We start from the raw sequence: 25491 nt of genomic DNA on the forward strand, positions 1-25491 counted from the left end.
CTGTGCCAGAATTTTGGGATTAGTCTACCTCTGGCTCTGGAGGGTTGGCAAGGTCTCCAACTCCAAGCATTGCCAATGCCAGGCATATGAATAGCACTTCCAAATTAGGATGCAATAACCTACGCTCCTACCTTCAAAATTGTTTGAACAAAGACATTGCAATGTAGGTAGCTAGGCTTGTGCTTGTTAGTGCAACTAACAAGGTGTCTCTCCTCTTTACCTCAAGGCCTGTAAATTTGAATTTTTCTCAAGTTTATACGTTAGACTAATATAAAGAGTTTTTCTATCACGCTTTTTTAGTATATTTTTATGCTATTTGAGTTTTTCTTTTTTTCTTAATAATGTATTTGATCAGCTAATTAGGTTACTCATATACTCACAGACCTCATTATACTACTAGTCTCATGGTTGAATATAATTTTGTAATATTAAACGTTTAAATACTACTAGTGTATCATGCTATTATTATTATTATTATTATTATTAATCAGTGGGCAGCTTAATGGAAAGAAGATGAGTTTGGTTAGTAATTATTATTCTTAATTAGGTTCATGGGGAATTGGTCTATACTTTTATTCCTAGTGAGTCAATTTTAATTAGAATTTAATCACATTTCTTAACCCTGATTCGGCCGTCTAATTTTTTGTTAATAAAAGGCTTACTTTGCTATGATGAATTGAGGTTTGATTTATTTATTTATTAATGCATGATGATAGAGCCGTCAAAATATAATCAATACTTTATGATCCTCTAATCTCATTTAAAAAATTATTTCCCACCACAATAAATAAGAAACTTATTACATATTTTTCCCCTAATTACCTTCGCATGATAATGCATATAAGAATTTAAAACAATAAATCTCCTCTCTCCACCTTTCCTTCCTCTCTATAAAATTTCTTCAAACTAATTTCTTCAAATGACATTAGTACTTTTGGACAAAAAAAATGGACATGGTACTTGAAAAGAAAGGGGTTGTGGCATTAATGAATTGGACATTCAACGGTCATCAGCAATGGTATGGTGATGAGTGCTTTTCCATAGTTTAATGTAAAGTTGAGTTCCACTATGGCTGCAACTAATGATGTATATGATCAAAATTATAATCATAATTATATGGGAAATGGGAATATCAAATATTTTTCCTTTTTTTTAATTGGAATATTTTTCCTCTTCTCCACCAACTAGAGAAGAAAGAAATCCCTATTTTCAAATGCCCAGACCTTTTTTCCTTCTTTATTTTTATTATTAATTTCTTGTGCTATTCACTCTTTATTATTCTTTTTTTTTTTATATTTTGTTTAATTGTTAGCCATGGAGGCTGAGGAAGACCCTAATTTGTCTAATTCAAAGGTTTAGGATTTTTTTTTTATAAACAAATTATGGATTATAATTATCATTTACTGTATAAACTATTATAGATTAATTAGGATCAGAATAAATATAGACTTCCTTCTACTACATAGGCCATATTGGGCATGATGGAACTTGTGCAAAGGAATCCCACATTTAGAATTCTGACCTAGTTTAACAAAAAGATGTCTCCATTAGACTTTAATTTATTAGAAAAAAAAATAACAGTATTTTAAAGGAAGTATCTTTATAATTTAATCTAAGGTATGTTTGATATTATTATTGAAATTATTGTTAAAAAATATTTATTTTAAATTTTAATTATAAAACTTTTAAAATAATTTATTTTTTCTTGCAATATTTAAAATAATTTTTAATTATATTGAATAATATTCACATAATTTGATGAATGCTAATCATAGATTAACGATCACGATCTTAATGCTAGAGGTATAAAAATCATCTACCATCATTAAAGTTATGTCTAGGTGCTTGAGAAGGTACAGCTCAAGACCATTGCTGCTATGATCTGCACACAAAAACCATGATTGTACGTAAGAGCTCTGCAAGCTCCATGAAGTGCTCTATACTCTTTAAGAATTTACGAATTTAAGAAAATTCTTACTCAAATAAGAACCTTTATCTCAAGATAATCATCAATAAAATCTTATTGTATAATGGTGACCGTTATTGTTTATAAGAGCTGCAAACAAAACTTCTGCTCATAAGGCCAATTCAATAATACTAACAGCTGCTTATCAACTTATTTTAACAAGCCATATAACATATTCTTTTTGGTCAGACAATACTGAACAATTCTCTACAAGTACTAGATATATAATGTTCTAAAACTCATTTATTCTTAGCATTTACTTTCTCCATTCTCATTTATTTACCTTAGACATGGGAATGTCAAATAAGAAAGCCACACTTTGCTCTTTGATTTTTTCTTGTCTTGCATATTACCTACATTTATCCATAAAAGCCCTCTTTAGGTCAACAAGTGGTGGTCATCATCCTCCTGTGGTTTGTCCAGTACTCATTAGTAGTCTTTCGAAGCCATCCTATTCACCAATTGGTCCAAAACACACTACAATATCTAAAGGCACCCCAGATCACAACAACAGCGAGAATTATATATTTATAAAAAAGTGCAGATATTACTTACACTAAACATTTTTCTTATATAACATAATAAACTCATTATAGTTAAAATTTTATGTTATCAAAGGTTGAATATTTATATTTAAATTAAAAAATTGACAAAAAGAAGGCTTACCTTAATCAATGAATTAAAGATTCGAGTTTGAGCACAATCAAAGTCAACGGTAAAAAAAGTTAGTTTGACCTGAAAGAATAAATTCCCCTTAAGCTGTGAATTGGCTCAAAATCTCTTGTATTTTCAGAAGATCTTGCGTCTGAATCCAGTTCAAAAGAAGAGAAGGCGCGTCACGAAGACATAACCATGGAAAGGAAAGCGTAGCTTTCTTCAATGAAGAGCTTAAAGATTATTATCCCATAATTAATAATAATAATAATCTCTTTTTCTTCATCTCTCTATATATTTCCGCCACTTAAAAAGGGAAGGGACATTACTCCTACTTTCTCTTCACTTGCTCATTATCATCTACTACTGCTGCTGCTACAGATACACCACTTTCTCTATTGCACTTCATCTTTCCTTGTGGTTGTGGAGCTATATAAACACTGTCCTTTTTTCTTGTCCGTCTTCATTGCCTATATAACAACAACAAGAAGACAGTTTTTCTCTACCTAATACTTCTCTTGGTGACCCATGGATGAGCTGTACGCTTTCAACTCCGCCCCTACTGATTACCCTATGCAGGTGGTGGTGCCGGAGAATATGATTCCTGCTCCTGCTGATTACCATGCTTTTCCGTCTCCTGGGGTCTCGTCTTTTCCTGTTGTGGGATCGGACCATTTCTTTTCTGGTTCTTCCGTGTCTGACGCTGCTTCCATGGTGGCTGAGATGCAGAGAGGTGGTGGTAGTAGTGGTGGTAACGTTGGTTCAGAAGAGGAGGTTTCTAGTGCAATTAGGGCTAAAATTGCATCTCACCCTCTTTACCCGAAATTGCTTCAAGCTTATATTGATTGCCAGAAGGTATTATATGTACAAGGCTTTTGAGCTAGTTGTCTTTCTTTTCAAACAAACAAAAGTATATAAATTCGAGCAAAGCCAGAATGGCAACGTTAGAAGTAGGCCCAGTGGATAGGAGAGTCTTGGTTTTTCCATAGGTGCCAAATGGTAGAATTATGAGGAAGCAAGATTATTCTAGTTACAAAATTTTGATTTTTCATCATTTGAAGTACTTCATTAAGCAGTATTTGATCAAGAATTAAAAAAAAAAATAGACACTTTCTTGGAGTCGAGCTAGTAATTGTTTGTACAGTCTCAATTTGATCCTTGAAATCTAGAGTTGGAACCATTTCTCCAGTGTTTTCAATGTTCGTGGTTGCAATTGCATGTGTAGTTTCTTCAGTCAACTGTTGCTCTATTTTTGACAAGTTTTTTCTTCTATAGTTGAAAGAAAGACTCTTATGCTACTGGTTAAGGGTAATAATAATAAATATCGTCTAACATGGCTTCTTCGTCGCAGGTGGGAGCACCACCGGAGATGGCTTATCTCTTAGATGAAATCCGGCAGGAAAGTGACCTTTCCAAGAGGTCCACCGTTGTTCCCTCTTGCTTGGGTGCAGATCCCGAGCTCGACGAATTCATGGTCTGTCTCTCTCTCTTTCTCCAGAAACTTTCTTTCTTTCTTTCTACTACTTCTGCATACCCAAACCCTAATAAAATATTTACCAGCTCTCTCTTTCTATCTCTCGAGCTCTCTCTCTCTCTGTCTACCTCTTCCTTCCATGTTTGTGGCCTTTATTTCCTTCATCTTTTCTCTTTTCCCCTTTCTTTGGCTTTTATTTCTAGTTAACTTCTTTACTAGTATTATTTAATTTATTATTATTGATTTTTAATGAAGAAACTGCGCCGTATATTGGTCTTTTTCTTTAATTCCCAGCTTTCTTTTTTATCTGATATCTTGCTTCTGGGGCTCTAGGTTTCCTCCTTCAAATGTAGTTTTATGATATCTTGCTCTTTAGGTTTTCTCTTCATAATTCAGATGGCTAAAGCAATGATCTGTTCTTAATTTTCTCTTTGTAGGAAACTTATTGCGACGTTTTGGTGAAGTATAAATCAGATCTCTCAAGGCCTTTCAATGAAGCTACCACATTTTTGAACGATGTTGAAGCACAGTTAAATACCCTCTGCAACAGTTCTTCCAGAACCCATGTTTCTGGTCTCTCTCTCTCTCTCTCTCTCTCTCTCTCTCTCTCTTAAACATACACATCCAGTCTTGATTTATTTTATTTTATTTATTTATTTTGGATGTCTGTGCTTTGGATTTAGTTTTCTCAGAGTTTAGTTTTCTGAGAGTATGGATTATGATATATATGATCTCACATAGAGATAACCCACATCGGATAGAGGCGAGGCGCACGCTAGCATAAAACCTAGCGCACTTTAGCCGGACAAACTCACATGAAGAATAGTGTTTGCTTTCATGGCCAATTTCCCATATTGGATCTGGACAAAATCTGTACCTTTTACATCATTTCTTGTTCTTCTTCTTGTGTAGGGTTAAACTAGTAACCAAGGTCTCATCTCATATGTGGCAATGCTATAGCAAACTCCAAAAAAAAAAAAAAAATCGAAACCCTAAAATAAAAAAAAAACCCTTCTCTTAGAAATGGATCTACATCGAATACATCGACATTAGGGAAGATGTAGCTTTACCTAATTAGCTTAGGGTCGGAATGGTTGGCTGGTTCATCTCTATATATATGTCCCTTCCTTTTGGTTCTTCATGGAAGAAATTTTATTCTTCTCCTCTGAATAAATATCTTCAACCTTCAAGGATATAAAAATCAGGGGGAGAACAGCTCTAAAAGTTACAGCACTGAAACTTTTGTAGTTCTTTGTTCTCTCCAGTTTCTAATTTTATTTCCCTCGTTGTTTTCTAGGCTAGGCAGTATAAAATTGGAGTAGAAATGAATTTTCAGTCTGGAATTTTTAAATAATTTGAAGTTTCTGACATTCTGGGTTCTCTTGATGACAAAGCTAGTAGTCCTATTGTTGAGCTTACTGTGATATGTAGAAGTAATAGTCTGTTGATATGTTTTATTAAGCTAATAACATCACATTTGTTGTTCATGTCAATTGAAAAAATATTTTATCATTTTTTTTTGGAACACACCTTTTTAATATAATATTTGAGTATGCATCCAGACTGCTTTTTATCAGGTTTTTACCTGTGAATTCATTTAATTTGTTGCTGCAAATTGTAAAGAAAATTAAGAAAATGGAAGTACTAGGGGAAATGCTTTTACAAGTTCTGGATGCTCATTTCTCTCAAAAACATTAGTGTTTTTGTAACTAAAGCGGCTCATGGTCCCTCTTCACTTCATAATGTTAAGACAATGCTGACTCATAAATACAGTGCTCTTTACTGGTGTGCGTGCAAATGGCAATGGCGGTTTAATTTAAACAAGTGGTGGTCAACTTTATTGTTATTTTGAATTGTGATTAGAGATTAAAGCTTCAATGGAGCATGAGTTGTAGTGCATGCCATAGATGGGAATTGAAAAGTGTTCCTCGGGAAAGGTCTTAGGATCATTGGATTAATTCTGGCATCCATGTAGTGAAAAGTCTGGGAACTGTTTTCTTTGCACATAAACAATTCATTGGGAAGAGTTGCAGGGAGTTGCAACCTTATAAAATAAAGCTTAAACTGAAAGCAAGTCTCTTTTCTGTTAAATCATCCACATCATTAGATTAATTAGATTGCAAACTGAATCTCACAACGACAAGATATCATGGCAGACTTGAACTACCAGGGTTTAGGTTTTTAAAATATTACACATGCTCTTGGGCAAAGAAAAAGGAGGAGGAAAACATCTGCTCGTGTTAGGATATCGTTCGCATTTTTCTTTGTCTGTCTATTCCTTCCTTTTAAGATACTTGATCTCCATTGATCTCCTGCTTTTGAGGCTTAATATAATTCTATAATGGTTGGAGCCATTTGCTTTTGTACTTTTTGCAGATGGTCTTTGTCTCTAGAATTGCAGTTTTAGTAATTTTTTTCTGTGGCGATGGCTACAAGATCACTTATATAATGTGTTTGCAGGCTAATTTTAGTATCATCTCTTCGAGATAAAGCTGCTTTTCATGCACTGTTTCCAGTTGTTGGCATGGAGGTTATGGATTTTGTTTTGGAATAAAAACTTTATACCCTGATTGGTTGAATTATTATATTATTTTCTCGTATTTAAAATTAAAATTCTAATGTTGAGAGTAGATTTTGTCTTGAAGGTTCTTGCTCCACTCAAAATCAATTTGCTCAGGGTCCTTTGTTCTAGTCATTTCCTTGTCTCACTAGCTAGAAAGCTCTACTCATTCCATGATTTTGGGTTTTAATGATGTTACGGGATTGTTACATTATGTGCGGTATTCTAGGTGTTAAGTGAATTATGTTAAAGCTTTTAGACAAAGTTTTGGTGCCTAGGCTAAATTGACATTATGTTGATGTGTTTAGCAAAGCCAGATGATTTGCTCGTCTTTTTTTTTTATTTTTTTTATTTTTTTTATATTAATGCTATATGGTAACATCTAGTTGTTTCTCTTCCTCAAGCCAGCTACATTTCCTTTTTGGAGTTCATTTTTTTTTATATGCATCGTGCAAAAGAGTACCAGAGGAAGTCTCTAATGATATTATGTGAATTTTGTGAGTTCATCATATCGAAGGTTTAATTTATAAAGCTTTCTAAAATGTTAGTGAAGTAATAGAACCTAATAGACTGTTTTCTATCAAAATCTACAGATTTGCTTACATAGATTTACGTAAGTAGGATTTGGCATGTAGCTACCGAGGTGTAGATGCTGTGTAATCGAGTTCCATACAGCTAGACAAAATTTCTTTTTATATATTTTCTCTAACTTCCCCATTAGCCTAGTTGAAAATTTGTTGTTTTTCTGCACATATTTTAATCTCTTCCGATTGAACTTGCTATGCTTGCTGTTCATCATTAAGCATATATAGCTTATTTGGTGTGCTTGCCAGTATGCTATTGTCGGCTGGACGAGTGTTATTGAAGTCTTAAGGTTTAGACCTAATGTTATTAAGATATAGCAAGGATATAATTAAAACTTCCTCTTTTGTTCTCATTTCATTTCTTGCTCCACCTCCCTAGTTCCCAACTTCACAAATAGGAACTCGGACACGTTTAAGACTACATGTTTTGTCTCTTTCATTCAGCATGCAAGGTGCTTCCACATTGTATTCAAAGTTATGTAGTTTCATCTTTGATCAGGGTTTACCACCGGTGACGTTAAAGATCATAAATACCTAAAAATTATCTTTAAAGTGGAAACATTCAATTCCCATTTGCATGTTTCTAGTGTTGTTTTTCCCTCTTTGTAAAACGTCTTCAACTTGACCCTTAACTTCTATTCCAGCTGCATAATCATATATTGCTTCCCATTGTGCGTCTGTGCGATGCATGTTACAGTTTTGGCTCTAAGTTCGTAGAGTGGAGGGAATGTGTAGGTTAAAATTAATGTCTGAAGGGCATTATGGACATGAAGTTCGCATAGGGAAAGTCGTAAACCACAACACAAGGACCCCCCGCAGTTAGCGCTGCGAGGCAGGTTCTGAAACAATGAAGCGCATTGGTCCATCATTTCGGTGGTCTCTGATAAATCACTCCTAGTCTTTCCTGCTCCTACATTTCCCTAGATTTGTTCCTTTGTGGAGCAGGACATGAAAGTTCATTGCAATTGCTTTGAACCAGTGGTCAAAAGCAAGAAACTAAAAACCTCTCGTGTCATAAAACCTCCTCTTTCCCGAACTAATGCATCTGGATTCTAGAGCCAGTCATTTCTTATCTGGGATTGTCACGTTTGCAGAAAGCAGGTTGTCATTTTTTGTTGTGTCATTGCATGCATCAAGGACAAGGCTCTGATTTTTGTCTTTTTAATTTAAATCTAACACTTTAATTGGGGAGTTTATTAATGTATGCTCAGGAATGAAGAAGAGACAATGATTCCGTAGTGGAAACTGGAAACGACATTGTTTTTTGCTTTGACCGGAGAACCTTTTAAAACTTATGCAAAGCGGCAGGTGGAGACGCGGTGAAGAAGGGAGATGATATATTGTAGAAGCTTTGTCAGTGAAGTTAAAAAGATATCATTTGGGAAGAGGAGTGCGTGCCTTGCGGGTTATCTCTTTAGCTCTAGTCTCTGTACTCTGGCTTTGATTTACTCGTTCTGATGATGGTTTTCCCTGTTTTCTTTTCCTAGGGACGCCACCCCCTTTCACTGTATGCGACGCGACCCAACAAATCACAAATTCTCTCTCTCTCTGTCGCTTTTACTGTGTCCATTAAAAAAAAGGAAAAAAATTGTTTGTGGGTCCCAATGCCTTTTACTGTGTCCATTAAAAAAAAGGGAAAAAATTGTTTGTGGGTCCCAATGCCCATGCAGCATTTCATGGTGATGGTGCAAGTAACATCACATCCACGGAGACATGGAATCTTTGCCATTGCCTCCTCCATGTGTTCTCTACTCATTGGGGCCCACTACACCACTTCCTCTGCTTGTTTACCATAGCACGGCCTCTTTTAACATCCTCCTGCTACTGCCTTTGAGCTCCCACGGCATTTGCTGTTGCCATGGTCAATTTTCCAATTTTGTTGGGCTGGTTTCACATTTTCAGTTGCTGGATCCAATTTCAACGAAATAATTAAAATTTTGACTAATGGCACCATTAATATTCCTTTCAGTGGAATTCCTCCGTTAATTAAGCATCAATCTCTGCTTAAAATAGCTTGTTTTGCTAATTTTTAAGATAACTGTCTCTGCTTAAAATAGCTTGTTTTGCTAATTTTTAAGATAACTGATCATTCATATTTATGGTAGATTTTTTAGGTTGTATATTACATTACTTGTCTTGTTTGCCCTGGCAGTCTTTCGTATGTCATCTGTGGTTGTGATCTCGTGGGCTGTATTGAATTCTTGATAGGTGAATTGGGTCATCATTACTTAATTTTGATTTTTTTTTTGTCAGAAATAAATAGGAGTACAAGGTAAATTTTAATTATAGTTAACAAAGTATAAATTAAAATTTAACAATTAGGAGAGTGCCTCCTTGTATTCAATGGTCCGAGCTTATCCTGACATTAAATAAACTGTAGAGACTGGACCCTTTCTTTATCTTTCTTAATCACGAGTTTATGGAACTGTAATTAGATAGGGAAGTGTAATGTACATGAGTTTAATTGTGCATTAATTAATGCTAACAAGTATTTTTTTCAGCTGTGGGCGTTTTTCTCTTTCTAATGTCATTCTCTTACCAGATGAAGCTGTGGGTTCAACGGATGAGGATTTGAGCGGAGGAGAGGTAGAGGTAGAGGCAGAGGTGCAGGATTGTGTACGTGCAAATGAAGATCGAGAGCTCAAGGACAAACTGTTACGAAAATACAGTGGCTACATAAGTACCCTAAAGCAGGAGTTTTCAAAGAAGAAGAAAAAGGGAAAGCTGCCAAAGGAAGCAAGGCAAATCCTACTTAACTGGTGGAATATTCATTACAAGTGGCCATACCCAACAGTAATCCTTCCTTGAAACCCTAATTTATCTCTAGCACTTAATGTCAAATTACTAGGTTTAGGAACTAGCAGTTGAAGCCTTGAATATTTATTTTTGCAGGAAGCAGATAAGGTCGCTCTCGCTGATGCAACAGGGCTAGATCAGAAGCAGATAAATAACTGGTTTATAAATCAAAGGAAGAGGCATTGGAAACCATCGGAGAACATGCAGTTTGCTGTTGTGGAGAGTATATATGGACCATTTTTCATGAATGACTGAGGACTCGGGGGATTTTGCTTTAACTTTGGCTCGTTTTTTGTACATTCTTGGACAAATTCAAGCTGATGCTTGCCAAATCAAGTGCTAATGCTTAATTTATCACTTCAATTATCTAACAATGTAGGTGTTCAATTCTGTTTATTTGCTGATGGGGAGAATCCGACCCCACTAAATATTATTCTTGAAGTATTTGCTAGAAGGTTTATGCTATTATGAGGTATGTATGTCACGCAGATTAATTTATTTGTAATAATATGATAATCGTGAAAATGATTAGTTTAATCATATATTTTAAACTATGTTAAGAAATAAATAAAAATATTAATCATAATAAATATGTAAATTAGGGTTTGTCACTTAGGGGGGGAGAATTTGACAATGATAGGTCTATGTATCTTGGGCAGAACTAGTAAGCAATAATGATGGTGATAGGAGACGAAAATGGGTTGACAACAGCATTCCTTGTAATGGTTTGACGAGTTCAAAATTGTTGGCTTGCACCAACTAATGGTTCATCTAAATTCCATTCTAGAATCACGAATGCTTCAATTATAGGGTTTTTCTCTTTAGATGAGATAGCAAAATAATATTTTCTTAATTTCAAAATCAAATCATAATAAATATATAGGATTTTCCTCTTTAGAGGGGAAAAATTGACAAGGATAGATATATCTTAGGCAGAACAAGTCAGCAATAATGATCATGGTGATTGGTGAAGAAAGTAGGTTGACAGCAACATTCCTTGAGATAATTTGATGAGTTCAAAATTGTTGGCCTGCACAATAAATGGTCCTCCATGAATTTCATTCTAGATTCACAACAACTGCCATTTAACTCTGATAAACATCATTCTAGAATCAAAAATCAAGTTCTTGTGAAGACTCCATTCACGGTTTTTGGACTTTCCTTGGTTTTGAAGATGCACTTAATCTTTCCCTCTACCAACCTTTGACATTAATCGACCTCTAAATTTTTCTACGCTTAATGGTATTAAGTCTGCACCAAAAAAGAAGTTGAGATAAATTTTATAATTATAAAAAGGGGTGATGTCTAATAAAATTTAAATTTTGAGATTTTTGACAATTTTACTCCAAATTCTTTTTTAATAAAAATATCATAAATTTTGAATTTTTAATAATTGTATCCCCTCATCTATTCCACGATTAAAGATAAAAGATTTTGCTACGTCAATATAAAAAATGTCTAAAAAAAATCTTAAACTTGGCTTTTTTTTTTGAACAATGGTACACAAAATTGTTTTTTTTTAATAAATGTACCCTAAATTTTAAATTTCATTACAATTAAATCCCATCGTTCGTTGTCTCTTTTAATCTAATAGAGATATCAGTTAGCAATTTTAATCCTCAAATTATACTAATTAAACATAATTTACACTAAAAGAAAAGACAAAAAATTTATTTATAACACCACTTCCATCACTTAATTATCTTGATAAGTTATCATCTATGACGCTCACCTTTGTCCAACACAATTTTGTTCTTATGAAAACTCAATCTCACTTGTTATCAATATCCCCTCTCAACAATTGAACCAGACCCATCTTGGCAGCCTTAGAAAAGAACTCATTAATTCATCAATTATGGGGATTAGAGGTGCTAATTTGGCGTCTCTATTAGTGTTTAGTGGGACAACTAATGGTGAGGTTCAATTGTAATAAATTTCAAAATTCAGCATATATTTATTAAAAAAAAAGGTTTAGAGTACAATTGTTGAAAAATGTAAAATTTGGAATTTTTTTTGGATATTTTTCAACGTTAAAATTGACGGTGGAGTAGAAGGCATGGTACAAGTGTTAAAAATCCAAAGTTCATGGTATTTTTATTAAAAAAAAAGTTTAATATATGTATATAACAGTGACAATGAAAGCCTAGGTGCACGCTTGATGTATATGTATCATTTTATATATTTATGTGAAATTTATTCTCTATATTATCGAAAGGGTCTATTTTTTTATGAGATAAAAAATATTAATTTTAATACTCATGATATATCTAATAATTAGCTCAGACAAACTCACTGTTCACTATTTTTTAAAAGATTATGTCAATTAATTTATTTTGAAAAATAATTTATTGAATACGAAGGAAGGAATTGGTGTTATAATAATGCCATCTTTGAATCTCTGAATACCTGCTCCTTATAAATAAAATCGTGTTGTCTAGAAGCATTTGATCATGTTATCATAATAGCAAATTGACGGGAGTTTGAAACCTGACATTTTTTTATTATATTTTCTTTTACTTTTAATAATAAATAAATCTTTTTCTTGCCATAGCAAGCCATTGTTGAAATCCATGGCAAAAAATGCTCCAGAGTTGCTGAATAAAAGTCAAATTAGGCATCATACATAAGCTAATATTTTCTAGAAAATTAAAAAAAAAAAAAAATCCCATTGCCTTCTATAAATATAACCATCCTTCAATTTTTTAGAATAAATGAATAATTTTTATTTATAAATAATTATCCCATATTTACAATAAAATTTATAAAATTAAATTTAAATTATTATAATAGAATTATTCTTTCATACAATTAATTATAATAGTAATTTAACTCTTTTTTAAATTTATAGCATTCTTCTCATCATTCAAATTATTCAAACTCTTTTTAATTTTAAATTTAAATTTAAATTAAATTAAATTAAAATTAAAAAAAAAACCTTTCAATCCAACTTTAATAGCTCTCACCTTGAAACTAAAATCATCGATTTCAGTTCGAAATTGATTTCAATTTACTCATATTAAAGAGATTAATATTTTATAAATTATAAAATAAAAATAAAGAAATACTCTATTACACCATAAAAAAAATAATAAATAAATTTTTTTAAAGCAATAAGTATTTTTAAATATTATCATATCTTTATTAATTATTAATTATTTTCAAGAACACACTTTTGATAGCAATTTTTTTAGAGATATTTTAAAATTTTTGTTATTTATAAAAAAATATATTTAATAATATTTATAATTATTCTATTATGTTATAAAGGTTTTTTAAAATAATATAATTTATATTATTCTTTTAATAATTTTAACATATCAAATAGACTCATTAAAAAAAAAAATTCTGAATCCCTCACTAATCTTTACCGCATTCAAAATTTATAATTTTTTTTTTTTTACATATTATGACGAATATTCTTTATATTTGACTTGAAAGAAAATCTAATTACATAGCTAGAAACGTGGCATTGAAATTTTGACTACAAGGTACGTTTTCTTCACTTGCTACTCAAGAAAGTAGAATTGTCTTTATGGATGACAAGCATTGGACTTTTCAAATTATGAATTCTCCTGTTAAAACTCAATTTAACACTTATTAATTAAATTCTTTCTATTTATCTCTTCTCATCTCTCTAGTTTGGAATTCTATTTATTTTAAATTGGATTTAAAATTTTGATAAATTTTTTTATACTTACGTTAAACCCTTTTCCTTCTTTTAATTTTTAAAATAATAATAATAATAATAATAATAATAATAATAATAATAATAAGCATTGCAACATGGTAAAGGTTTGAATAAAATGATAGTTTTGGAAATTGAATCCAATCCGTTGGTTAGAATAGTTAAATTTTAAAAAATTAAATCGATTACTAATATAAGAACTAGGTATTAAAATCTTGACATTTTCTTTATTTAAAAGAAAATTATGCCCAAACTATTTTTTTAATAAAAATATCACTTTAAATGCTGTTAAAAATAGTAATTTAGAAAAAATTATTTTATTATTTTAATATTTTTATAATAAAAATTTATTAAATTTAATTTTAAAATATTTTTTAATACTCTCTAATTAGTGTATTTAATAAAATAATTTTCTCAATAATAATTTTAACAATAATGTCAAACAAACTTAAAATTAATTTATGGTTTTGGCCAAAAATATGGAATGTGTATGCCTTTAAAATCAGGGTTATTTTGGTTCAAAGTGAGGGATATTGAAATTCAACTGTACGCACTTATCTATTCGAGTTTCAATTTTATTTTTGGTAAAATTTAATGATTGATTTTTTTTTAATTTGATTTTAACTTGAAGTTGGATTAAATTAAATTAAGTTAAATAAGATTTATTTATTAATATGATTTTTATCAATTTCAATCTATTTGTGATTCTAGAATTATGATTCTAAATTAGACTGTAAGAGAGTCTATTTAAATTTAAAGAGGTATAAAATTATTTTTGATTTTATCACTTATAAATTTAAATTTTTAAATTTAATAATTTAATATAATATTAGAGTCTCTTAAACGTTAATTTTTTTTAAGTAACAAGACTAGCTCCAAATTCTTAGTCACTTTATTTATTAATTAAATATTTAATATAAAATAAAGTGGTTACATCTATTATTGAACAAAACTTAAATCAAAATTTCAAATTATAAGTCACTCTACCAACCGTTTCTAAATAATAATTTTTTTTAAATTAAAAAATTATAAATAAATATAGATCAAAGAGTCCCATCAAACAATAATTATTTTATAATAGTCTTAAAAAATACTTAACCATTCTAAATATATACTTATATTTAATTAATTTATCATTATATATAAACTGTCCACGTGGAATAATGGCTTTACCATATAATTACTCCTTTAAATCAAAGGTATAGAACCCAGTGATCCATCTAACGGCTTTTCCCATCAAATCAAGGGTCGTTCGGAGTTTGGCTCTATGACCTCTGATTGTAAAGAATTACTGTCTCATAGTGCTTCTTTCACTATTAAATGAATTAGGAGGCAAGCAAATAGTGCTGCACACAGTCTTGCTAGGAATGTTCAGGTGGTTGACAGCGTTTTTGTTTGGGTTGATCCTTCTGACTTTCTTGGATGTATTCTCTTGAATGATTTGAATTAATTTATTACTCCTTTAAAAAAATAAAAAAAAAAACACTGATCCATAAATGCGATTAACATAGAAATGCTGTATGTAAAATGTTTGTGATGCTCATGTAACGATAATCTAATTAAGGAAAACAGAAACCAAATCTGGGTCATTGATTCAAGCTTGTTCCCTCTCCCTCTCCCTGGAGGGCCAAGCAACGTAACCAGAAACTACGAAGCATGCAACAAAACCAAACAGAAAAACTTCTCTTACACGAAACCACCCCATAATTCATCCCAAATAATATTCTTTCCCTCTCCGGTTCCCTCTGAAACTCTCACAATTCCATAGAGAGAGAGAAAGAGAGGGGGAGGAAGAGAGCAAGGAGAGAAATATTGCAGCAAAGATTATCCTATTGAAGGTGATGATCCAATGCGCTCGCTTCTCTTTCACCTTAGATATAAAAAAGGGAAAACAGAGCAAAACAGAGAGAAAATAGCACAAATTAGAGCAAATCGCATTTGATTTCAATGCAATTATCATTCTTAATCCTTCAGAATCTTTCATGGGTATTCTTGATTTTCCCAATTTTCTTCTTTTTGTCTTCCTCTGCTGCACGTAACTCTGAAATCCAACTTACCTGTGGTTCCCTGACGGACGACCTCAATTCCACCGTCTCCACGTCTTTCGTTCCGAATTTTGTTAAAGTCATGGAATCTATCCAACAACAAGTGTCTAGTAGAAACTGGGGACATTCTGCTGTTACCTGGCCATTGCCTCAGGTCCATGCCTTAGCCCAATGCCACAGTGATCTCTCTAGCCTTGATTGCAAACTCTGTTTTAGCCAGGGCAGAGTAAAGCTCCCACGTTGCCTCCCTAGCACTGCTGCTCGTATCTTTCTTGATGGCTGCTTTCTTCGTTACGATAATTACAGCTTCCTCCATGAATCCATCGACCCTAAATATGATAATGTGAACTGTAGCCATCCAACAGGTGTTTTGATAGATAGCTCTTTGCATATGGATTTTAGGAAAAAGGTTGCAGAAGTGATCACGAATGTCACTGAGAAAGCCCTCCTTAATGGAACTTTTGCCACTGTGGTGGCAAAAGGAGGAGATGTTCCAGCTTATGCATTGGCTCAGTGTTGGAATTCGCTTACCTATGGGGAGTGCAGAGATTGCTTGGTCAAGGCAGGCTCACAATTGAAGGGGTGTGCTCCTGGGGCACAGGGCCAGGCTCTGTTTACCGGTTGTTATATGAGATATTCTACTGAGAGATTCTTTAACACCAGCTCAGAAGCAGCAGATCAACATGGTAAGATTGGCTTTTACTTGTCTTTCTCTCCATTTCTCTTCAAAATTTGGGTTTAGTTTGATTAAATTGCCTTGTCTTAAATGTGTTTATCCTCTGCTTGGAAGGGCTAAATCATATTTGATGATGGTTTTTGTTATTCTGTAATTTCTGGCTTTCTGCTTATGGGAATCTTAGAAATGAGTGGTTGTTTGCTGTTATTCCATCTCTGCCAGGTTTTCTTATTATTTAACATGTTTTGCTACTTGTACAGGCACTAAAGCTGGCATAATAGCAGCAATTGCTTTAGCAGCAGCCGCCTTCATTGTGCTGGCTTCCTTCGGTGCTTTTATTGGGTATGAGAGATTATCAAAGAGGAGAGAAAGTAAAATTTCAACCACAAAACAATATCCTTGATAGTCTTTCGATTTGAATTTATAATCATCCATGTCCTGTGTCCTAACATGATTTACTCTTGCTTTTGTGCAGAACAAAACAACATCAGGGGCCTTTCAACCAGGTCTAATTTGAACTTCAAGTATGAAGTGCTTGAGAAGGCAACCAATTTTTTCAGCAATGAAATGAAACTAGGCCAAGGAGGAGCCGGTTCTGTATTTAAAGGAAATCTACCAGATGGAAGAACGGTTGCAGTTAAGAGATTGGTCTATAATACACGGCAATGGGTTGATCAGTTCTTTAATGAAGTGAACTTGATTAGTGATATTCAACACAAAAATCTTGTAAGACTTCTGGGTTGCAGTATTGAAGGCCCTGAAAGCCTTCTTGTTTATGAATATGTACCCAACAGGAGCCTTGATCAAATTCTTTTCAGTAAGCTGCCCAACTTGATCTATTTATTATCTTTAGCAGCAGCAGAATAGAATTGTTAGATGCATACTTCTGATTTCCTCATTTTTCAACTCCTGTGTTATAGTTGAGTTGTGACAAAGTAACAATAACATAACCTTCATTCTTTGCAGTGAATAACACAATACATATTCTAAGCTGGCAGCAGCGGTATAATATCATCCTTGGAACAGCAGAAGGGCTTGCATATCTTCATGGAGGTTCAGGAGTAAAGATTATTCACAGAGACATAAAAACCAGTAACATTCTCCTCGATGAGATGCTTACTCCAAAGATTGCTGATTTTGGACTTGCTCGTTGCTTTGCTACCGATAATACTCATATTAGCACTGGCATTGCAGGAACACTGTAAGAGAAACAATCTCCTTTCAAGTTTTTTTTTTTAGCATCCCATTTCAAGTTACTAGCTGCTCTTACTTTTGGTCTACATTTTTCTGTTCTTCTAATTGATGATTTTTCTTTTTCTTTTTTGCAGGGGCTATATGGCTCCTGAGTATCTTATTCGAGGACAGCTAACAGAAAAGGCAGATGTTTATGGTTTTGGTGTTCTCGTCCTGGAGATTTCTACTGGCAAAAAGAACAGCATTTACTCACAGGGATCCAATTCAATTTTGCACTCTGTAAGATTCTTACTCCTCTTTTTTTTTTCTGGCCTTGGAAACTTGCTATGGTTGACCATCTTAGGCCATATTTTAAAATAGCTATCAGATAGTTGTAATTGATCAAGCAGAAACTAGTCAAGTGACATAGCTTTCTTGTTATGCATGGTGTCAGGTTTGGAAGCATTACAAGGCAAAAACAGTTGCTCTAGCCATAGATCCTAGGCTTACAGATAGACATCCTGGGAAAGATGCAGAAAATGTACTTCAAATAGGACTTCTATGTACACAAGCTTCTGCTTCACTAAGACCGTCCATGGCTGAAGTAGTTCAGATGCTAACCAATAGAGAATACGAAATCCCTTCGCCAAAGCAACCTCCATTCTTGAATGCTAGTGTGCTTAGTGCAGATGACTCCACTCCAAACTCTATTACAAAAGTTTCACTTACAAAGAGTTCTTCCATGACCATAAATCGGCAAGTACTAACCCGACTGCCCTCATATGGCACCCAAGATTCATTCGTTAAGGCTAGCCTCGGATGGAATAGTGCTTCAGTAGAAAAGTCTGAGCCAAGATAGCATCAATTTCATAGCCTTCCAAGTTTTTGAAAAAGGACCACTGTATAGTGTATATTCAAGAAATGCAAGTCAAGAAACAGGCCTCTTTGTGGTGCCTGAAGTGGGTTGCAAAAGAATTGATCGAGCAAGAAAATCTGCGAGTGAAGAATGAGGTGTTGAAGCCATTGAAGTTGAAGGTTTCTTGCACATAAAATGGAAAGACAAGGTTGGTTCATCATGTAGAGATGCTTAACTGCTTATGATACCTGAAATTTTCCATGGAGGGGGAAGATTCACATAGGTTTTTCTTTTATTTTTTTTCAAACAAAACCTCATATATTTTTTGGGTTATTTTCCCCTAATTAAAGACACGTCCATCTACATGTATAGATCTTTATAAAATATATATATGGGAGAAAACACACTATTTTGCAATTTCAAGAGGTATTTAGCTGAGAAAAAAAAAGGTATTTAGTTGTGAAAAATTTATCATTTTATAATTAAAAAAAAAGAAAATAGAATTTATTATTAAATTAAAAATACATTCCAAATAAAGAATTATAGAAGAGTTATCTAAATTCTTAAACCTGCTAAAGTTATTGAATGCATTCACATCCATTAGAATGTTGAGTTTATTTTTCTTATATTGTAATTATTTGTTCGGATGTAACTTTGGATACGCTGTTAAAGTCGTTTTTCTTTTCCTGTTTTTCTCTTCTATATTTTTGTCCATTTGTAATTTGGTTACCCCTTTTAAATCCTTCATAATTCACAAAGTAGCATTTTTTACATTGATATGTTTGTTTTCAAATTTCATAATAATTTATTAAAATTGAATAAGGGATTTATGTGGTTCTACAAAAAGGTATTGAGATTGTGTTTCTCTCTATTTTTCTAGAAAGAGGTTTTTCTCTCATTTTCTTTCCTTCTTTCTTTTTTTTTTTAATGATATTAGATTACTCTTCTTTGTTAATCGAGACTTTTTCTTGCCTTTTCTGAGTAGGGAATCGCCAGTTTTCTCGCTCAGACAAATATGTTTTATCCTTTCTACCTCCGAGTGAGATATATGCATAAATAAAAATCCGGCCGATATTGGGAGGGTCACCAAAATTAATATGCCATTTCTGTGGTTGCATGCAAGTTCTTAGGAGGACATTACCGATATAGCCTTAGAGCATCCAGTCCCTCTGATGGCTACAAGAAAATGAGAGACCATCAAAGCTCTACCTGCCACCCATTGGACTTTAAAGCCTTTTTTATTAATGGATTAATTTTCTCTCTTAAAAAAAAAAAAGTATTGAGTCGAATTTCTGGGTTAGTTTTGGGCTCAGATAATGGTATTGTTAAAATGTCAAGTTGAGATTGGGTTTTCTGGCCCATACTTACCCAACAATGATGTCTCCGAAACCATGATATGCTGAAGTACATGGTTTGGGGTGGGTGGTTTGAAGGGTGAATTTTCAAATCAAACCGATATGGTTGATATGTATTAAATTAAATTATAATCGATCACACAATTTTAATATTTAATTAAACTAAACTCTTAAAATTTAATTTGAGTCCATTTTATCACTATTTTTTTTAAAAAAAAAACTTTTGATTTTATCATTATTTTTACATTATATTATCTTAAAAGTTGAATTTATTCCTTATTTTTTCCCCTCCATTTCTTTATTAACATATTATGTTTAACAATTTTTTAACATCTTAATACTTTTATTTTTACTAATTAATACTTTGAATTCAATTTTCTATTATCAACTTACATTATACTTGATTTCATTTTAATAAAAAAAAATTTTTAGTTCAATAAAAATCTACATAAATTTAAACAAATGTAAATATAATAAAATAAAAAAAAATATATAAATTATTATAATTGTAAAAGCTTAATATTAAAATTATAAATAATATGTAAATATTATTAATAACCACGAGTAAATCACGGTCTCATATTGATTATGCTATATTATGTATATGCACATCACATGAGTGTAGATATGTTGATTGTGGTGGTTGGCCACTGAAACACATCAATGCTTGTTGGTGATTGAATGTGTCATTCATGATTGTGAATTTGGAAATTTATTATTATTATTTTTTTGAATTTTTAGATGTTTTAATATTAGCCGCACATTTTCATTAGAAGAGCGATCAAAGATTAGGAGAGGAGGCACTAGCATATATTCCATGTTACTAGAGCCCCATTGAGGAGAAAGAGGCAGACATTTCACATTCATTCTAAGATTCTTATCTCTATATTCGAATTTTTAATTTAATTTTATTTATTATGACATGACTTATCAAAATATTTCCATTTAAATTAATTTTTTTTATAAAATATTATAATTTTTTCATTAAAAAAAAGTATAAAGGTAAATAATTAAAATTTTATATTTAGAAATAATATGAACTAAGTAAAATAATAATTAATCTTTTTATATTTAAAAAAAAAATTCTGCAATGTTCAAGAGTGGTGGGTAGGATTGAAATGGTTTTTGAAAGTTATAAATTGAATCGAAAAGTCATATCGTGGATCTGAATCCAATCACGCAATCAAATGTGCATTGACTTAGAGGGCAGAACCTCTTCAATTTCTTGTCTTTGAGACTGTGATGACAGCAAATTGACGACAGCATTTCAAGCCCATGAACGGTAGCTTGGCTGATCCTTTCAACAATAATGAGTCTACATATATGCATAAATCCTCAAATAAAAGCATAGGTGATTATAACCAACAAGACTTTCAACGTACAGAGTTGTTCAAGACATCACAAAACCAGCCACAGTTGCACATATTAGCCATGGAGTTTGGAATTCTCTAAATTTTGAACTGTTACTATTATCATTACAATAGCAAAGGAACAGTAAAAAGAAAGCGAGAAGGATAGAATTTTACAAAAACACAGCCTTTGCGAAAGCATAAGGAGGAAGAAAAAAAGACTCGATCTCAAGCCAGTCTGTTTCTTATGGGTTCTGTATCCATTTTGAAAGGAAAAATGCAAATTCTAGAAATTTGGATATCTAGTGAAGGTTCATTGCCATGGAGTTCACTTTCCAGTATTCACCGTTCTTTCTTTTTTCCTCTCCATAAGCCCATTCATCTTCCTCTCTTGTTTGTTCAGTTCCTCCGCCATCCAAGCTCGATATCATCACCCTTCTCCAGTTTCGCCACATTCTTACCATTATGTAAAGCATCGTCAAGCAAATTACTGTGGAAGTACAGACAATGGCCACTACAATACCCACAACTGCAGCGTTGGAAAGGCTTTTTTTCTCTCGACCCCGTGATCCCAAGCACGATAGTAATGGTGGGCCGCATAGCTTGTTGTTACCTACGAAGGAACTAAGTGGAAACCCGGAAAAGGTGGAAGGAAGTTGGCCCTGGAGATCATTATTTGACAGGTTTAGCATGTGGAGGCTGGTCAACTTTGCAAGTGAAAAAGGTACTTCTCCTTGGAGGTAGTTGAAAGAGAGGTTCAAAGTCTCTAACTTCACAAGATTTCCTAGAGAAGATGGAATCTCACCGGAGAGAGAGTTCTTACTGAGATCCAACATTACTTGCAACTCCGTCAGCCTTCCTAACTCAGGTGGTATAGAACCCGTCAAGAAGTTCTCAGACAGCCTCAGTTCATAGAGCTTTTTGCACTCCTGAATTTTCGAAGGAATGAAGCCAGAAAGGTTATTTCTTTGCAGATTTAGGACATTGAGAGAAGTTAGATTTCCTATCTCTTGCGGGATCTTGCTGGAGAGGTTGTTGCTATGAAGAGAAAGCTTGAGTAATCTTAAGCAATTCCCAAGCTGAGCAGGTATTTCTCCATGAAAGTTATTGGATGAGAAATCTAGCTCCCCAAGTTCTTCTAATCTCCCTAACCAGGAAGGCATTATGCCCGTAAGTTTGTTATTACTAAGTAGCAAGTGTTCGAGTTTTCTACAGTTTGAAAGTTGGGGTGACACGTCTCCAGTGAGATTGTTGAATGATAAATCAAGGAATCTAAGCTCAATGAGCTCAACAAACTCATTAGGAATATTGCCAATAAGATGATTGTGCGCAAGGCGGAGACGACTAAGATTTCTTGACATGGCTAGTCTAGAAGGAACAGGACCAGAGAAACTGTTGTTGGTCAAGTCTAAGGCAGTCAGAGAATTTGAACCCAAGAGAGGATAAATGCTTCCGCGAAACCTGTTGTGAGAAAAATTAATAATTTGCAGGTTTTTTAGAAGGAAGAGAGATGAAGGAAGAGGACCTTCAAAGGAGTTGTTGTAAAGAGTAACTTTATAAAGTTCTGAAAGGAATCTGAAAGTTGGTGGCAATGTTCCAGAGAGCTTGTTATCTGCTAAGGCCAATATCTGAAGCTTTCTGCAGTAGCCCAAGCTTGGTGGGATTGGACCTGATAAATCATTCTGCCTCAGTTGAAGGACGATCAGATTCTTAAGCTTCCCAATGGTTGGGGGAATGGATCCTGTGAAGTGGTTTCCAAAGAGATCAATTTCTGTTATGCTGGTGCAGTTTGTCAACTCTATTGGTATTCCTCCTGACAGCTGGTTATCGTAAAGATAGATAATACTCAACCTCTTTAACTTGCCAATTTCTGGTGGAAGTTTTCCCGTGATCACATTGTCAAACAGGTAAAAATTCACCAAGTTACTCATGTTCCCGATCGCAGGAGGCAGCTTTCCACTAAAACTGTTAGTATTGAGTTTAAGATCTGTGAGGTTTTTTAGTTTGTCGATGCCGTATGGCAGCCCTCCTTCAAAGTTATTATTAGAGACGTCCAGTTGTTGCAAAGAGGGGCAGTTCAATAGCTCTAAGGGGAACTTTCCTGTCAGGTTGTTTTGATGCAGGAAAAGTTGCTGCAGATTTGAATTCTGGAGACAGAAATTGCTTGGAATGCTGCCTGTCAGGTCATTGTTAGACAAGACCAAAGTTTCAAGATTCTTTAATTGGGAACTGAATAGGCTTACGGGTCCTGAGAGAGTATTCATTGATAAGTCTAGCTTTTCAAGTTGAACCAAGCGGTTGAGCTCCAAAGGAATTTGGCCACTCAATCTATTTCCTAGCAGATTCAAGTACTTCAAGTTGGAGAGATGACTTAACTGGACAGGGATTGAGCCAGAAAGGCTGTTATTTGCCAAATTCAATACTTGCAGTAATTTGAGACTTCCCATTGAAGTAGGGATTTCCCCTTCAAGCCTGTTGTCTGATGCTGCAAAATTTTGGAGCTCTTTACAGCCACGAAGCTCTTCTGGAATCAGGCCACTGAGATTGTTCTTCTGCAAGTCAAGAGATACCAGATGCTTCAAATTACCAATCTCAACCGGAATGCTTCCATTAAATTGGCAAGAAGCAAGACCCAAAACTGTTAACTCAGTCAAGTTGCCAATACTTGGTGTAATTTCACCCGAGAACTGGTTATCTCCTATTCTAAGAACTTGTAATTTCTTCAAAGAGTATATGTCTTCAGGAATCTTACCAGAGATAAAATTTGAATAAAGAAGCAGTATTCTCAAATCCTGAAGCATTCCAAGCTCAGAAGGAACCGAGCCAGCGAGGAAATTTGAAGATAAATCAAGTGTTTCAAGCGAAGCAAGATGCCAGAGCTCGGGCGAAATGGAACCTGATAGTCCTGAGCAGGATAAATTCAAGCCCGAAACATGAGTTTGATCATGTGAACATGTAATTCCATTCCAGCTACACATATGTGCTCCTGGAGACCAGCTATCAAGAACTCGTAAAGGATCAACCAGTTCTGATTTTATCCTCAGGAGCCAATAGGAGTCTGTTGAATTATCTCCACCAAGACCATGAACAGCAGCAAGAACAGCAAAAGCTATGGCTGAAAACAGCATCAACTGAGAAACACGACTGCTACCCATTTCAAGTTTCATCACAATGATGGGAGTATCAGATACTTGTTTTCAAATATTCGTTATTGCTTCCTGGGAAGCTCAGTTCCATAACGAAAGAGAAAGTTAAGAAGAAACAAGCAAGAGAAGCTCAATTTGAACACATTCAGAAAGACGAGACAGAGGAGATGAAATGAGAAATTAAAGGAGGGAATTTGAATGAGAGAGAATAAAAAGGTTCAAACTGCTGGGATGATGAAAGCTTTGAAGTTTATATAGTGGGTTGAAGAAACGTACCTAATCATCATTTGCATAGAAAGAGAACAATAATGCATTAACACTTAACAGCGTAATTAAGCCTTTGACTCATGGCAGTCTCTTTTCACATATTTTCTAAGTTTTGCTTACAGGTTGGATTTTTTTTTTTTCAATTTCCCCCCTCTTTTTTCTCCCAAGTCAATCATGAAATGTGAGGACCATGAATTACTACCTGTAAGGTGGGAAAACGTGTGCCGATAAGGTAGAGTGATGGGGTATTGCTGTACAGTGAAATACCCACTTGAAAGAATACACCAAAGCTAGGGTCTTTCTAGTCATTTTATAGTTTTCCATATGCCTTTGCAAGAATCCACAAGAAGTGATCCAAAAGATCAAGTAGAATTTGACTTTCTGGGAGATACAGTCAATCAAAGTTCAACAATTGTCGACTTAAAATAGGTCTAAACCCATTATCTTACCGAAATTATACATGCATCAAAGAATCATTAGTGTCAGACAAAGATGACCCACTTGGGTTTGCATCAACAATTTCTTGATGTTGAAAAGCTGGCAATCAAAATAACTTGATTAGGCTTGCCTTGGAATAATGGCTAGAATCGGCCTGTCTTCTGTGGGTTTGTGATGATTTTCCTGAATGTAATAGTAGAATAGTTTATTTTCTTAATGGTCTGAATTTAGGTGAATGCGTGCATTGAATCTGAAAACTTCCAAATTCTCTGCAAAATTATATTCTGTGTTGAATTTTTCGTGTACAGTCCAGATATCAAATCCCTTCTCCCTACCTAATTCCCAATTGAATACAGCAAGAAAACAGAAGAGCAAAACAACCGCGATCAATTTTACAGTAGAAACCAAAGTTGATGATATTCAAACCCATAAAAGAGTCAAGACCATGTGCTCTTGGCGTTGCATAA

General features: G+C 33.7%; 3 protein-coding genes across 3 annotated transcripts; 2 read left to right on the plus strand and 1 right to left on the minus strand.

Moving 5' to 3' along the window:
* Positions 1-2773: 2773 nt before the first annotated feature.
* On the plus strand, positions 2774-10424 carry LOC110668110 (homeobox protein knotted-1-like 6). Its single transcript, XM_021829209.2, has 5 exons — positions 2774-3475; positions 3972-4094; positions 4532-4667; positions 9781-10031; positions 10131-10424. Exons 1-5 carry the CDS (start codon positions 3149-3151, stop codon positions 10287-10289), a joined length of 996 nt encoding a protein of 331 aa, XP_021684901.2. The 5' UTR covers positions 2774-3148; the 3' UTR covers positions 10290-10424.
* A 4791-nt stretch (positions 10425-15215) lies between these two features.
* On the plus strand, positions 15216-18818 carry LOC110664747 (cysteine-rich receptor-like protein kinase 1). Its single transcript, XM_021824580.2, has 6 exons — positions 15216-16450; positions 16701-16811; positions 16916-17257; positions 17407-17641; positions 17769-17913; positions 18068-18818. Exons 1-6 carry the CDS (start codon positions 15667-15669, stop codon positions 18470-18472), a joined length of 2022 nt encoding a protein of 673 aa, XP_021680272.2. The 5' UTR covers positions 15216-15666; the 3' UTR covers positions 18473-18818.
* A 2422-nt stretch (positions 18819-21240) lies between these two features.
* Positions 21241-25357, minus strand: LOC110664746 (LRR receptor-like serine/threonine-protein kinase GSO1). Its single transcript, XM_058132538.1, has one exon. The coding sequence runs from the start codon at positions 24338-24340 to the stop codon at positions 21476-21478; it is 2865 nt and encodes a 954-aa protein (XP_057988521.1). The 5' UTR covers positions 24341-25357; the 3' UTR covers positions 21241-21475.
* Positions 25358-25491: the final 134 nt, after the last annotated feature.

This window comes from Hevea brasiliensis, chromosome 13 (genome assembly GCF_030052815.1).
Source record: "Hevea brasiliensis isolate MT/VB/25A 57/8 chromosome 13, ASM3005281v1, whole genome shotgun sequence".
NCBI classification, from domain to species: Eukaryota; Viridiplantae; Streptophyta; class Magnoliopsida; order Malpighiales; family Euphorbiaceae; genus Hevea; species Hevea brasiliensis.